At 47.1% G+C, this 16,144-nt stretch overlaps 1 protein-coding gene across 4 annotated transcripts in view; it reads right to left on the reverse strand.

Annotated features, from left to right (window-relative positions):
• Nucleotides 1-16,144, reverse strand: part of PPP6R2 (protein phosphatase 6 regulatory subunit 2) — a 100,176-nt gene that overhangs the window by 55,055 nt on the left and 28,977 nt on the right. For all 4 annotated transcript variants that reach the window (XM_040545010.1, XM_040545018.1, XM_040545027.1 and 1 more), the window contains one exon: nucleotides 2,659-2,904. In XM_040545010.1, the coding sequence (XP_040400944.1) occupies nucleotides 2,659-2,885 (227 nt within the window). In that variant the 5' untranslated portion in view covers nucleotides 2,886-2,904. The remainder of the gene's footprint in view (nucleotides 1-2,658; nucleotides 2,905-16,144) is intronic.

Below are 16,144 nucleotides of genomic sequence, written 5' to 3' on the forward strand. Positions count from 1 at the left end.
CTGTCCTCCTGAGCTGCATGGTCTCGAGAGTTTTGAGACCCCTTAGTAGGTTAACAAATTCGTTATAAATGGACATTACAATTCAAATAGTTTAACACTGCTTTGATTGCTATAGGTCTTCATTGGGTTGCTTAGTTTTGCATGCCGTGGTTAGAAGGGGATTTACTGTTGAGCTGTCCTGTGCAGTCTCCTTTCTGAACTCATTTCCATCCTACTGACATTTCAAGAACACAGCATTGTGATGACCCCGGTTCTACAGCACGCATTCTTCTGAGCTGCACAGCCTTCCAGATCTACCAAGTTTCTCTCTTCCCTGTTACTGTCTAAAAACTTTTAACACCTTTTCTTAAGGGCCAAAAATTGGGTTCTACTTGGACTTAGTCTATTCTTCTCCCGTAGGTTTTTATGTATTCCAAAAGGATGCCTGGTTTTGAATACTCTTAGACTCTCAACCCTCTCTCCAGTGCCTCACCCTGCTTTGGAAATGCTCCATGACTGCTCCATGCATCTGTGCATAGTGCTGGAAGCACTTCCAGAGAAATGCTTCATGAGACCAGCTCTGTCCCAGCAAGCAGGTCGCCACGCAGCTCTCAGGAGCTGAGCACTCTCTCCTCTGCACTGGACAGTCACCCTGCCCATCACTACACCTGCTTTTCCAGCAGGCACCTCACACACCGCTCTTAGAGGAAGACACACATCTCTAAGTTAGATTGTGGACTCAGGGCCCCCCCAACAGCAGATGCTCCTCCAGCTTGCCAGCACAGGGACCGCACCGCTGGAGGCATCTGGAGGCAGGCTGCTTCCAGCCCGGGGCTGCCCCTGTCCTGCCCCCGGGACCTGGGGCTGCCTAAACCACACGCATACCCTCAAACCCTGCCGCAGAGGCATGCCAGCCTGCCTGCGAAAGCCAGGGGCACGTGGAAGTAAGCGCTCTCAAACTGAGCTTCCCTCTTCATGGAAGAGCCTCCTTTATGGATTTTGTTTCTTGAGAAATCTGTTTGCCTCCACTCTCCTTATGCTTCACCTGTTTGGCAAGGAGAGGCTGTTCTACTTCATCCCACAGCACGCAGGAGCGGAGATATGAACTGTCTCATGAGAATCTCAAAATACAGGAAATAAAAATATGGCCTGGCTTATGAAGTACTAGAGTATTCTGCAGTGCAACGGGAAATGTACGAATTAGTGCTGGCACGGTCCTTGGCACCTGGTACCTCATCGTGCACACACTCCGGTAAAGGGCCACAAGTCTCACATTGTTCAACGTTTTCTCAGCTCATTAACTTTTAATCAAAGTTTTCCTTTATTAAGGAAAAGTATTACCTATCAACTTCAGTAAGAGATTTGGGGTTTGAGCTTGTTTTAGGTGAGATGTGAAAACAATATGGATAGAGAGCTGCATGAAGCTCCAGGCCAGTCACCCACGGGTAAGGCAGTTATTCTGATACGCTACGGGAAATGCAACAAGTCCAAAGAAGAATCCCAGAATCCCAGGCTGGTTGAGGTGGGAAGGGACCTCTGGGTCCACCTGCTTCCTCCCTGCCCCAGCAGGTGCCCAGCCCCACATCCAGGCGGGTTTGGAGATCCCCGCGGAGGAGACCCCACAGGCTCTGAGCAATGGTTGTGTGCCGTGTTCCTGGCTGAAAAGTACCCGTATGAAATTCGCACTTGTAGGACAAGAGGATAAAAATAATACTCCTGGTTCCTTCTGGCAATTCAGCTTTGATAGCAGAAGCCTTGCAGAATCAGCCATACATTATTCCAAGTTACTACATTATGCATTTTCTGGCATTTCCTTATCTGGAAAGTCACCTAAACAGACTTGACTGTCTCATGGAAATAATAAATCTAAACAATCCCATCCTTTCTTCTGTGGATTTCTAGCAACAACAGCAAAAACCAACACTGACCCGTTCCCACAGCGACAAACTCATATGCTTTTATTAATTTCTTTATACATGGAGCAAGCAGCCTTTTATTTTTACATAAACTTAGCAAAGAAAAACAAACTTCCCAAATTCGAAATGCAAATATTTTCAAGTATACACTTAAATAAGATGTATAAATACAACTTGATACGAGAACCAGGCACATCTAAGGAGTTCACCATCATAAGAAAGAGGTTGTTTACACAGGTGCTCTCCCTCACTATAGGAACAATGAAACCAACAGATTCTGCATACGCAGCACATGGAAAACATTACGTGTTTTATTCGCTGTACAAATCAATTTCTTTTCTAGGTTGACTACTGAAAACCAATCAAGTTCAGAAATTTATAACTCTGAGCATAATGCTCATTCTTTGCTTGCAATTTGAGTTGGACACCATGATCCTTGTGGGTCCCTTCCAACTCAGATATTCTATGATTAATTTTGATAAAAATGTACTAAAGAAACTATTGGGATACCGATCATTCTGCTTGCAAAGTTTTGAAGAAACAACAAGACTTTTTTTTAGACAATATCAATGAAAAAACATTAATAATAAAGAAATAAGCTTCTGAAAATTCACTACAAATATGAGAATGCTGTGAAATATTTCTCAGTATTTGGAAGATTTTTGCAAGGCCAAAAATATTGTGTCATTGTACACCAGAGCATTTCTAACATCGAGATCTCTCATTCAGTTTTCCTCATGTAGGACAGAAAACAAATACCTACTTGAAGCGGACCTTCTCGTCCATATCCACAGGGGGCTCATGTGTGATGAGGTTGACAAGCTCCTCCATGCAGTGCTGCTGGCAAAGGAAGTCCAGCAGCTTGCGGTTCTGAGCCTTGCACTCCTGTAAGATGTCATCTTCATCCATCAGCTCGTGCAGTGTCACATCTTCTTTATCCAGCAGCTTATCCACATGCGATGTTGTGTTCAAATCAAACTTCCAGAACATGATGATGGGACACACCTAGCTGTAACACAGAAGAATAGGAGTTAATCTTTAGTCTTCACTATTTATTCCTCCTTTATATCTTCCGAACAGAATACCTCAATATAGCTTCTAGCCAGCTTTTAAAAATCAGATAAATTCTTTACACAAAACTATTAAGTACTGCTTGACTCCTGGTGTGAAAAGTCAGGTTATAGCTGTACGATACCAACAGTGGAGGTGATATATGCGTGACCTGGCTTTAACTGCAGGTAGCTTGAACTAAAACCACAGAGCGTGCTTGTACACACAAACGGGAAGACCTGTAAAAGCAAAGCATCAGACGATGGCATTGAATCTTCTTCTAGGAGCAGCCTGCACGGTGCCTGCTAGGAGAGCAGGTGTAGCGATGGGAAGGGTGATTACCCAGCACAGAGAGGCCGTTCACAGACAGGGAAACCACACTACCGCACTACCACCAGTTTGCCTTAAAGGGCTCGGGCCTCTTTGTACTCTTACTACAGCTTCCATAACTGTGCGCACTGGCCAAAACTTCAACAATTATTTATGTAAGAGGAAAAAAGGCCTTCAGTATCAACAAAGGCAAGAGAGAAGGAAAGAATGACAGAACACTAGACTACAAGCCATTAAGCTCACAGACGTCATAGGCATGTAAAGCCAAGTGGTCGTCAGCAGGACAGGCGAGCACGCTTTGCTGTTACAGAGGCCACCCAGAGCCCCAGGGCCGGGTGCCCACGGATCCCAGCGCGCTGTGAGCGGTGCACGAGGCAGCCCGCGGCACCGCGCCCCCTGCAGCAGGTTCTGCAGTCCTGAACCCTCCTCCTCCTGGGGGAAAAGTGCGGCTTGGAGACCAGTGGTTCCTGTTACCTAAAGGACATGGGACTGGGCAGCCAAAGTTTGGTCCGCAAAATAGTGCCCGGATTCTGCTCCTGCCCGTCCCAAAGCAGACACTTAGCAGTCTGCACACAGCCACCTGGCAGCCAGGCTGGGCTCGCACGTTGTGCTGCGTGCTCGGGTTGGGGCTTACGGGTGATCACCAACTACACGACTGGCAACAGGATACTACAAGTCAAGCAGGATACTACAAGGCAAAGCCAGAAACTGGAACTTGAGCGAGGCTCTCCTTTTGCGCACACTCTGGTTCTGAAGCCTTTGTAGGCATTTGGTGAAAGGAAACCCTCCTCACCATCATCTCCCTTCACAGGAAGCTCTGCATGGACATTTCACATCAATCCCAACAAAATTCAACAGATTTTGATACAGTCCTTTGCAAAAGTGGTAAAAGTGAGACTGCATTTACCAAAAATATGACAAATTACCAAAGAGCACCTTGGGCTGGAGTCTCGTCCCACACAACCACGGTGCGGTGTCTGGTGATGAACAAAGCCAGCCCCAGCAGCACGTCCTGCCCCCTCCAAGCCCACCTGGCCGTGGTCACAGAACCGCCCTGCCCCAGAGCTCCCTCGAGCCCTCTCGCAGCGTTTGGGATCACCTCTCGCGTCCCCTCCTGCACCCACTGCACTCTGCGGCTCCCTGCAGAGGGTGACCAGAACCAAACGCTTCATTTCTGCGGATGTTTCACTATCGCCACGTAGATCAGTAAGAATATTCCCCTTCAAACAATCTTCACTAAATACAGAGCACTGCACATTATATTATTCATTTTCATCCCATTCCTACCTCTAACATTTTCTTTCCAGTCATCCTGACTTTTCTCTGTGTGAGCTCTACTAATTCATTTGTCTCCCCAATACATGCTGAGAAGAGTCATTAATTATATCAAAACAAGACAATGCCCAGCCCAATCCTTAAGAAACTCTTCCAGTGGTCCTCCTCCAGCTCAATATTCCTCTTACAATTCTGCCCTTGGACATCTTACTCAGGACCTGGCTAACTCACTTTGACCCTTAAACCAACCACCACCTTTCCCAATCTTGTTCTATCGTACAAAATATTTTAATGACCTCCGCAAAGAAAGAAGACTTACTGAATTTCTTTTGTTTAGAATATCAGCTGCCAAAGAAAGAGCTCAGAGCGGTTTGGCACAACTTAAGTTACTGATCTGTATTTCATTTTTCGTTGTTGGATCTGTTAGCATTCCCTACAAGGAGCAAAAGGGAGTAACCCACCTCTTCCTTCTTCCCCAGTGACACTTCCAGCACCTTCAGTAAGTACAAGGTAACTTCAATCCCTCGCCTGTAGACATCTGTACTTCAAGAAGCAGCTAAGTCAGTTATCTACCTGAGAAGTCGCGTACAGGCTTTCGTTCCTGGCTCCCACTTTGCGTTTCAGATAAAGTTCTTCCCCAGACACTGCCTCATCCTCACTCGAAACCCACGGCCCTACCACAGGTGCAGAAGCCTAACGAAAGGAAGAGCCAGCTTCCGAAGGACACGGAGGCCGAGCACAGGGAGGGGGCTGATGCCACGAAGGGGAGTGGGTGAGACAGCGTCATAGCGTAGGCTATGGGGATCAAAGACTGTTGCAAGAAATAAATGATCATTAGTACTAAAGAAATGAGAGTAACTTACTCCCCAGTGACAAAGGTGATAAACGTAGTTAAAACAAGATAAACGCAGCTATTAAGCTGCAACACATTTTAAAAAACGAAGCAAATTGGATGCAAGATGTCAAAGCACTACATTCCCAGATTATCTGTAAACATACAAGATCATACAGCAGGACTGCAATGCCTTTTTTAACCTAACCCACATTACTATTTCTGTAGCAGCACGAACACTTGCTCCAATCATTCAGTTTTGCTTTCTCCAGCATCCGAACATTACCACACCCGATCTTTTGCTAGCTCCATCGCTTGCATAACTACATCTATGACAGATTTTTGAAATGATCCTTTTTAAAAAGGAGCAGAAACCAACACTGTTTTTCCTCCAGGGAGGCTTACTGAAGAAGGGGGGGTCTGATACAGCTGAGGCTAATTTTCTAATTACCTTTGTTTAAATATCTGGGTCCCTTTCAGTATAACATTAACACTTAACCTGCAACTGAAGGCCTTACAGTAACTATGACATGAAGCACATTAAAAGAAACATTGATTTCTTTTATTATTTTACAGTTTAAGGATTCTTCTCTTGTGCATCGAAGGATCTCTAAAAGAAGGATCATTACCTTTGAAATTAAGACATCTTTTTTTCTCGGAATAGCTCCATTACCCATGATATTTGATAACGGCTTTCTGGAGCTCCACTCAGTGGTTCAAAATTCGTCACAGGGAGTTTGGTTTAGAGAGCTTTTTCCCACATCATCACTCTCTTTTATTTTAATTTCCTTGTTCATCTCAGAAACTTGGAACTGGAGACAGTGACTGCAAACCTGTCCTTCGCAGCGCTGACACAACAAAGTCCTGTTCGAACTTAGCGGTGGCACAAGACCAGATCACAAACGGAACATCTCCGCTACGAACCTACAAAGCGCAGCCTCCTCGTAAATACCTCTGCCTTCCCTCCGCCCTCCCCACACCACACTTACCGGCTGGCCCTCGACTTCGGGCCATTTGAGGCGGAGATCCTGTACCTTACGGGGACGTGTACGGCCCGGATCCCAGGGGACACAGAACCAAGATCCTGGTCAGGCCTCACAGCTAGAAAAGCTCTTCACACCAAGTTCCTTTTAAACGCCCAGTATCAATGGTTTTAGTCAAGCCCTCGGCATCAAGCAGCTTGTACAGCTACCTACCAACACCCAGGCTTTGCTCGGGACAGGCCCACACACAGGGCTGTGGAGGGGTACAACGGGTCCAAGGTGAAGCTTGGCCGAACATCCCACGGGGCCCGACACCGCCGCCCCCTAGCGATCTGCCAAGCTGCCAGGTTGACCAGGTTAGGCCGATCCCAATCTTCTGGGAACAACTCCCCCACCAGAAATAGCAAAACACGTGGCAGAAAGAAGTGGTTTCTAATTTGAGCTTTCAGTGTTCTTGAAATAAGAAGTTAAATTTCAGCATTACAGCAAGAAGCAAGAGCTTCTGCATCTGTCCGTGCAGCTATGGAAATGCACTTCCATGAATTTCTGAGCTGGGAACAGACATCTGAATTTTCAACCTACGTGACATTTCTGTGACAGCAATGCTGTTTGCCCGCATAGCGTGTTCATTACAAACTGTTCTTCAGATATTTTTAACGAACTATGCTTAGCTATAAATTCACCAAGGGAAAAGCTGACATAAAAGGCCTTAAATTAAGAATGTTTGGGTGCACAGTTAACCTAAATACATATATATTCCATAGGTGCGCATGGCCTACACACATAAAACTTACCTTTGACAAGCCAACCCGTTACGAATCCAGCAGTTGCAGGTTTCTCCCCGCACCTTGTCATGGTTCTATAGAAGCTGTCTGTGCGAAGGAGAGGCCGACGAGCGGTCCCCAGGGAGGGAGGCCGGCTCCTTCCTCAGCCCGCAGCTGACACACCGGCTGAAGCAGAGCTCGGCAGCACTGCCGGGGCTCGCTGGTGGAGCCGAGCCTCTGGGGACGCTCCCCACGTCCCGGGACGGCCGCAGGTGTAACCCGCGTTAACATCTCCGGAAGCTTGGATGTGGAAGGGTACCGCGAAACAACGCCAGGCGCTGCGGGAGGAGCGGGAGGCCAGAAGCCAGGCACAACCCCAACCCCGACCCCGACAAGGCCCTGCTGCCCGTGGGGCCTGAGCCTCGCAGCCTCCGGAGGCAGACACGCGGCTGAGGCTGAACGAGCAGCTCAGGCACCAGGGCATTCCTCGACACCGGGCAGCCCTGGATGGTCCAAGGAGCTTCCCGCCCAGCACCCGCATACCCGACACCAGGCCGCCCACAGCCGGTGGCGACAGCGTGCCGTTACCCACGTGCCGGCAGCGCCAACAGGACGGACAAGGGCAGCTCTGAGGCCAGCCACCCAACCTGCGGAAGCAGCAGGACAAGCACACGTATGTGCAGATGCATGCGTACAACACGACTTCAGTGTGTGTTTTCATGCAGCCTTCTACAGTACGCTACTGAGCTGCTGATGCACATGAAAACACCTTGAAAGCACGGGACCAAGGGTGGGGAAAAAAACATCTGTATGGCGAGAAAGGTGTGCGTCTATGAACGCTTCATTTTGAGTTGTCAGGAAAGAAACTGTTATTCCTACAGCAATAAAAAATGTTTATTACTACTTAGAAAATGATAATCTACTAAAGTAACTGACCCATTCTGTAATGATTAGGTAATTAACTTCTATCATCTGTTTCACTGTGGCTAAGCTATAACTAACAGGGCACTCATTCTCCACAACCTATGATGGAGAATTGCAAGAGAAGGACCTTAAGAAATGGGATGTCCCCATAAAGTACCTGAGCTACGGTGAGAAACCTCAGCAGCATTACTCAGCACGCTCCAGCCCATCGACAGGACCCACCACAGGGTCTCAGAGACAGAAGGCAGAATGAGAAAAAGTCTGGTTTTGGTACTAAGAAACGCATCCACATTTTTTCTATAAACCAAAAAAGTGCATCTTCTCCTCCTTCCAAACAGTTGATAAGAAAAAAATTCCCACTGAATAACAGAGAAACTGAAAACAGCTAGAGAGTCTCTGAGTATTACAAGATCAATAAATTGCATTTACAATTTCTTCTTGTGATGCATGACTTACAGAGAGTCACTGCAGTGTCTTAAGGATGACATAACAGAAAGCTAAGAGCAAGGAACTTCTAAACACTAAACTACAACCACTAGAAGCCACTTATGAAGTTAAGGAATACAAAACGGCACATCACGAGAGGTAGACGAAGACAAGGAGCTGCCAAGAAACAGGAATACAAAAGAGCATCCTTTCTCTAGCAGCATGTGGCATTGCACAGCTCAAGAAAAGAAAACCAGGAAATTAAATCAAGTCAGGGGCATCTTACACACCTAATGGAAAAAAAAAATAAAAAGCTTCAGATTTCCAGGACAGAAGACCACAAAGAAGTGGATGTTAACTGCCAGTTTTAGTGTTCCCAACTATTAAGCATTCAGAGTTCTGTGCTCTAGCTGCAGGTTTTGATGGGGTAGCTGATGCAATTTGAGCCATCGCACAAAGCAGGGCGCTCTCGGGCCTTTTCACCCAGCGGGAACGGAGGGCTCCCTGTAGCTGAAAGGCAGGTTTTACTCTGCTGCAGAAGCTAGGTTTGGAAACAGCAGATCTACCCAGACCCATGCAGGGAAGTCAGCAATGAGAGGTTAGGAAATGAAGCACACTCTGTTCACCGCAAGCTACGCGGTCACTATCGAAGCTGATGGTGCGTGGCTGTATCTGAATGAGGACAAAAGCAGAAGTGACCTCCTCGGGGGGCTGTGCCACTTCCTCAGAGGCACGGACACTATTTTCTGCTCAGAGCAGGACAAGGAACATCCCACCTACACTGAGTAATTTTGTGGTCTGCACTGTTTCCTCTCGCAGAATTGCTGAATCTTCTTACAGGGCTCACCGTCGTCCCTATGGCCTTTGAAGTGAACTGCCCTGCTTCCCACACATTCATTCCCGTTGAGGAGGTCCCAGTTCTCAGACCGGCAGGCCCTCAGTGGCTTCCTGGCATCCCCAAAACCTACCAAGATCAGCACCACGGCCACAGCCAGCCTTCCCAGCCACCACCCGTGGCTGTGCGGCGGTAAGGAAAGGGACCCCACACCGGAGGGGAGGCCCCACAGCTGCCCTCCAACACAGGAGCCCCCGTGGGTGCTTAAACCTTTAGCACAACGCCCAGCTCCCTCCCCATGCTTCCCAGTACCTGCCAGCGAGTTGTGGTGCTCAGAGCTCTGATGGATCAGTTTAGCCAGGTGCACTTTAATACGTGCGTCTGGAGAAACGTAAGCTTCTGCACAACTTTGTCTCGGCCTTACGATTATTGATGTGACACCATCTTGTAGGTTCAGCTACCCAAACACAAAACTAAGCAGCATTAACCATTAAGCCTAAATAGTTACCAGTCAAAATGAACTTCAGTTTTCTAAATTTTACTAAGTGTTCCTTTTCAACTACTTAGTTGTCATTCTTCCACCTGCCTCACATGACAAAAACCCCTATGTACCTATACCTACCCTACGTAGCAAAAAACCCTACATACCACGGTTCACTTATTGTCCCCATGTTTAAGTTTCCAATTTTAAAAAACTGGCACGTCCTTAGCAGTAGAAGGATGTTGCAGAGATTCGCAGCTGTGAACAGCTTAAAATAAGCTTTCCTTAACTGGGTATTTCTTCACCAACCCGTTATCCTCCACCACCAGCCTGTCTTTATTTGTAGTAGAGGCAAAGTTCGTTTGAGATACCAACAGGCTGCTTACAGACATGGAGGTATTCAAAAACAATCCCCGCTACACCACTCCTCAAGTTTCACTTTCCTTCCTCAGACAACAAGAAAAAAAAAGAAAGTTAAATCAGAACATGAGAACACGAGGATAAACACGTTTGGGTCAAGGTTCACGTTCCTGCTACTCAAGCTAACTCTTGATTTTTTTTTTTTCATTTAAAGCTGTTTCCAGCCCTTTTGTTTGGGGAAAAAAATTGAAACATATTCACTATTGCTGTCCGAATGACACCTGTCCAACCTGCAGGTTGCCTTCAGCAGTGGAAAAGGCAACAAGAAGCACCGCACTGCTTCCAGCCAGCAGAGGCAGAAGCTGCAGATCTCCCTGCTCCAACAGGAGCCTGGAGCTCCACAGGCCTGGGGTTTGCAGGGACTGCTCACGCCGTGCTGGTGGTGTCTGTAGGGCAGCCTAGGTCAGAGCAACGTGGAAGGAGCTGACAGAAGGCTACCAAGCAATGCTGTCCCCAAATCAGCCGAGACACGCTGTTCTCAACAGTCTGTAAGGGACTTGAGGACTGGATTTTCCCCAACTGCTTTAATCAGCTCTGAAGCAATTACTGGTACTGACCTTTAACACCTTCAGAGTGTCGCCAAATTACATCACAATGAACCAGGGTTGTTCACACAGCTTTGGAGTCCAGCTTTTCACAGAGACATAACAGGAACAGACCTGGGTCACTTATTTTCAAGGAGTTATTTCAATCACGTCAGTGCACTTGACACCCAGTTGCAAGGGATTTTACCTGGGCAAAAAGTTTACTGAACAGTTTCCTTAAGATCCTATTTCCATTTATACCTAAAATAACGTAGGTATATTTGTAATCCCTATGAATAAATGCGCTTTCCCCATCCTCTGCATCTTCAATACCACAGGGCAATAGAAAACCTTTATTGATAGGGAGCTACTGAACAGGAGAGGAGGGTCTGGCAATCCTGTATTGGCTGGGGCGAGCTACAGGCTGTAAAACAAGTAGAAAGAAACTGTCTTAAATACAACTTGTAATGTGCTTCGCTGTCCTATGACAATCATCTCTGGTGTCAAAATAAAGTCACAGTTTAGTCCTCTGATTTGTTAGTTTTCTTCTGTTCTTCCTTGGAGTTGCAAAAGCAAGACTCCTCGTAAACCAGGTGTGCTCTGTCAAGCTGGAGGAACAACCGGCGCATCACTGAAGGCTGCCACCAGCAGGGAGCTCTGACAAATCACACCATTAAAAGAAATAAAAGGAAGTATTTCATATCGCAACTGACAGCAAGGACCAGGTCAGGTTCAGAACATTTTGTACAGAAGACTGACTTGACTCCTTTATGACAATTAACAGCATTGAAGGAAGGCAGGTGCTTTCCAGACACAGGGAGGAGACACACAAACAAAGCAGCTTAGTGAGGAGATGGAGAACAGCAGAAAAAAATGAACAAAACTAAGGTGACCAAAAGGTGTTCCTTGTATTTTTAAATGCTAAGTGGCTTAGCTGTTGCAATTTTCTGTAAACAGTGCTCACCTGTGTGAGCAGGGAAGGACATGGATTTGTTGCAGCAAGGTTTTTGCTCTTCAGTGCCTGCCAGTCAGTAACACATCCCCTCCTCCTCCTCACATGTTGTGGGCAAGAAATATTAGATGCAGAGCTCTGAGGAGGCCGGGCTTGTTAGTCTTGTAATTCAGTACCGGAACAGAAAGACAAATATTTCCTACATGCTTCTGAGCAAGTTAAGTATCACCACCCTTCCAGTTTGTTAATAAAATGAACGAACTGTACGTATCAGATACTTGCACAGCTGCACTAAAGCCCTGGTACGTTCGGGTACCAAACCAGATGAGGCCCTAACACGTTCACAAAAAGACACCTTTCTCCTGGCATCTGCCACACCTCAGGTATCAGGACTCAGTCTGGATCATCCGTGTCAGCTGCAAACCAGCAACAGCTTTTGCTTTTTCAGTCAGACAACTGCAAGTCCTTTAAAGTTGCTGGTATTGCATTTGAACTGGAGCACAGAAGGGAGAACCACGACGACTTCAGGAAACAAGCTTCCTGTAACTGTGTAACGCCATTTCTGAAGATTAACTGCTTTGTGGAGAACATTTCTGAATTTCATGGATGTAGAATTAAGCTGTCATTCAAACACTTGCTATTTGCCAACACTACACTCCAGGAATGTTTTAACATTTACAAGGTATGCAAAGGCTTCAATCAAGAACCAGCAGAACACGCACAGCGATTCGTGACTGAGCACAGATCCTGGGGTAGATAAGTACACAAAATAAATACAGTTCTCTCACTGCGTGTGTTTCAAAGTCTGCGCTACGTTTTGTCTCGTTGCTTACCCAAGTAGCGTCAAAAACCTACTTTCTCCTTTGGGGGGCCTTTAGCAACTGTTTTACCCCTTCTGTCTCACTTCATCTCATCCTTCCGTGTAGCAGCAATTTCCGCTTTGTGGTCAGGCTTTTATTGCAGTTAACAGTTGTGCTGGGGTGCAGGGAGGTCTCTTTTTAAAAGCCTTCACCAAGTGTCATTAAGTTTGGTGGAGAGGCCTCTACATTCACTAGAAAAAAAAGCCTACAGAAATAACACGTGGTTAAAATTCATGGCCTGACAGACCGATACTTGTGTTACCGTAACACCTACAGCACCTTGCAATTCTCCTCTGGCTGCCATAAGTGCACACATTTCCTTCTTTCCCTAAAGCTTCGGATGAGTTTGTGTCTTAATTACCGCATTTGCATTTTGTCCAGGATCATTCCCGTAGCTATTTCCATAGTTACCAAAGGCTACCCTGAGCTTTACTGAATACGGGCGCGCGCGCGCACAAATTCCACACCATTTTCCTACCTTCTAGAACGCTCTCAGAGCATTCAGTACTCCAAGACCAGTAAAAACGAACTTCGGAGGGCCAGAAATCACCACAGGCAACTCCTCCTGGAAACTGGGAGGAAATTACCAAGATTTACGGATTTTTTATTTAAGCCTATTTAAGCCTACTCCTGATAAAATAAAACATTGAACATTTTCCACTTAGTTACTAAGTGGAAACACATGGAAATGCTGAGAGTAGTATATTATCCTTCTTGTTTCCAAAAAGAAAGCGTTTTTGAATCCTTGACTTTCCTGTAACATCCTGTCTGTAGTGAAAGTGTGACAGAGCAAGCACTTCAGCAGCTATGTCACAGGTGAAGATTCCCCCTAGGTCTCACTCACTTCAACGTGTCTCTTTAGTCTTACCAGACGTGGATTCCTGAAATTAATTTAATTTTGATTTTTTTTTTGCTCAATTTTTATACAGAATTTCCTTTGTTTCCCCTATAAGCATAAATGATCAAACTTTTCTACACGGGGAAAAAGAAAACCACCTGGAGAATTATCTCAAATTGCAGCATGAACAGAGACAGCTTCAGAACACGCCTGTGAGTGAGATGCCAACAGATCACCAGGACTAATGGTGCTCACCCAAGAACGTGACAGCTTTAAAACACTGTTGCTGAACAAACAGTGCAGGAAATAAAGTGTCACATTATTTAACCTGGTGAACTTGAAGCCTGAAACATACTTTCAAAAAGGTTGCTTAAAGCAAATTGTTATGCAATTTATTAAAATCGCAACAAAAACAAACAGATGGACAAGAACAGTAAGATCAATGGTTCGCCTGAAACCCCAAAGAAGAGTTTTGCACAGACTGCTCCAATTAATCCTAAAGAAAAGCTCCGTTTCTTGTCAATCAGCAGCTGGTAAAAGCATAGGAAGTAAGAGAAAAATGCAGCAAGTAAGGTCCTAAAAGGGCCAGTGCTCCTCAACGTATTTGTAAGTAATATCAGAAAAAAGATGAGCAGCAAGGTAGCAGCATTTACTAGCAACAGAAAAATATTTAGCTTAAGCCTAATCAAAGCTGACAAACAGCTGCAGGATGACCGCATGGTAATAAGTAACCGGACAAGAAAACGGCAGCGTAACTCCGTGCTGACAAAGGCAGGCACTGCTCACGGCAGAAAACCCAGCACCGAGCAGCCACCTGCGAGGTGTTGATGCCCCCCTGATGAGGGCCCTGCAGCCACCCGGTGCCTTCAGACCGGAGTGCCAACACCTTCGCTACGGCACACTAACGGTGCCCTCTGAAGAGAGGGCAGGCGACGCGCCCCGTCCCCAAGGGCTGACCGGCGAGCCCCCGCCTCTCGGCTTGCTCCAGCCCGACCCAGGAGCTCCTGGGACCCGCCAACACCCGCAGTGCCTCTGCTCCTCAGGAAGCCTCCTTCTCCACGGGTCCTGCAGCCAGGCCGCCCATCTGCTCCGCGCTGATCCGAGACGTATCCCACGCTCTCCCACGCCACAAGTTTCTTTCCCCTGAACTTTCACACAGTCGCACTCCGCTGCCTGCCCACCCCGCGCCCGGGACCTCCTTCCTTCCTCCCGCGGGCTCGCGGAGCTATCTCGGGACGGAGCCACCTCCCCGGCTTCCGGAGGGCTTTGCCGGGCCGAGTGCTGCAGCCAGCACTGAGCGAACAAGCAGCCCTCCTCTGAAGAAACGTGGTGCTTTAACACACACATTAAACGGATCCTGCTTGTTAGAGCCACTTGGAGAAGATCGTGGAGCCACTGCTCAAGGATCTCAACACAGAGCAGCAGCCAAGGGCGTAAAAGTAGCATCAGGATTTATTACAAGTAGGAATAAGCAAGTAAACAGAAGGCGTGACTTTGTTTTTGACTATCGTGTGTTCGCATCTCAAGCACTGGTCTGGTTAGCTTCTCTCAGAAGAGAGCAGAGCTAGAACAAGTACAGCTGGTCTGATCAGCTCCCGTAAGGGACCGAGCAGAACTAGAGCAGACACAGCTTCCCAAGGAAGGCGCATGAAACCTGACTTGATGTATGGCTTCAGCTCAGGAAACCAGCAGATACAAAGAGCGGCGTGAGTGGCATTGAGGAGGAGAACAGGCAGTCATTTACAGCTTCCTACAAACCTCAGAATGGCGACACCTCGAAGCTATCAAGCAGCCAATTTAAAAACAGGCAGAATGAAGTACTAATTATGTTCCACACAGCAAGAAAAAACCCTGTGGAACTTACTGGCATAGAAGGTTACGGTGTCCAAAAGCGCGACTGTCTTCAAACCGAGTTCATTAGACCAGTTGATAGAAACCAGGTTTATAAAGGACCCTCAAACGTTTTGCAGCCGTGCTAGTTCAGAATAAACCACTAACCTGGAGACTGTCAGCAAGCTGGAGTGCCCACCGTCCCCAAACCCAGCTCTCAGCTTCCCCAAGGCATATATATCCTCAGCAGGAGCAGGTATCAGTATCCCGAGCCAGCTGGGGCTCAAGGATGACTGCAATTTGTCAGAGTGGGCTACACTTATTTCCAACCACTATTTTCTATTTCTATCTATGTTGCTGGCACAGACAACCACATGCCTTGTTACTATCCATGTGCTGCAGCTCAAATGGCTTCTAGAACCATTTTCACCAGTTTCAAACCATCGGGTCTGACAGGCTACATAACCGTAACCAGCTCCAGCAGCAGCAGCATCTCTTTCTACAGCTCACCTGCAACCTGCACTTTTCTGCAACAAAACTTGGGATCTCCTGAATTCTCTCAGGAGCTTTAAGAACGCCTTCTCTCCATCCAAGGGTTCAGCAGACTGACTACTTTTCTAGAGGAAACGGGGCTCCTTCACAGCCTACTCCGCCTGGGAAACCTTTCTTCACACAGTCTCTTGCCTTTGTAGCACTAAGAAAGCTTTTCCTAACTGAAATACCAACAGGCACATGACCGAGTCCATCGGCTCCACCACGTGCATGGATCCAGCAAGGACTGCCTGCTCCCACGAGCAGCCAGCCCAGCATCCTGCCTCGCAGCAGCCAGGACACCTCCAAATAACCCTGGGGCACCAAGTCCCCTGGGTAATTACACGCTGCATGAAAGGGCGCTTCCACTTGCTTGCTTTAAGCTGCCTGCTTG

The sequence above is a fragment of the Cygnus olor genome, chromosome 1, assembly GCF_009769625.2.
Source record: "Cygnus olor isolate bCygOlo1 chromosome 1, bCygOlo1.pri.v2, whole genome shotgun sequence".
Classification (NCBI taxonomy): Eukaryota; Metazoa; Chordata; class Aves; order Anseriformes; family Anatidae; genus Cygnus; species Cygnus olor.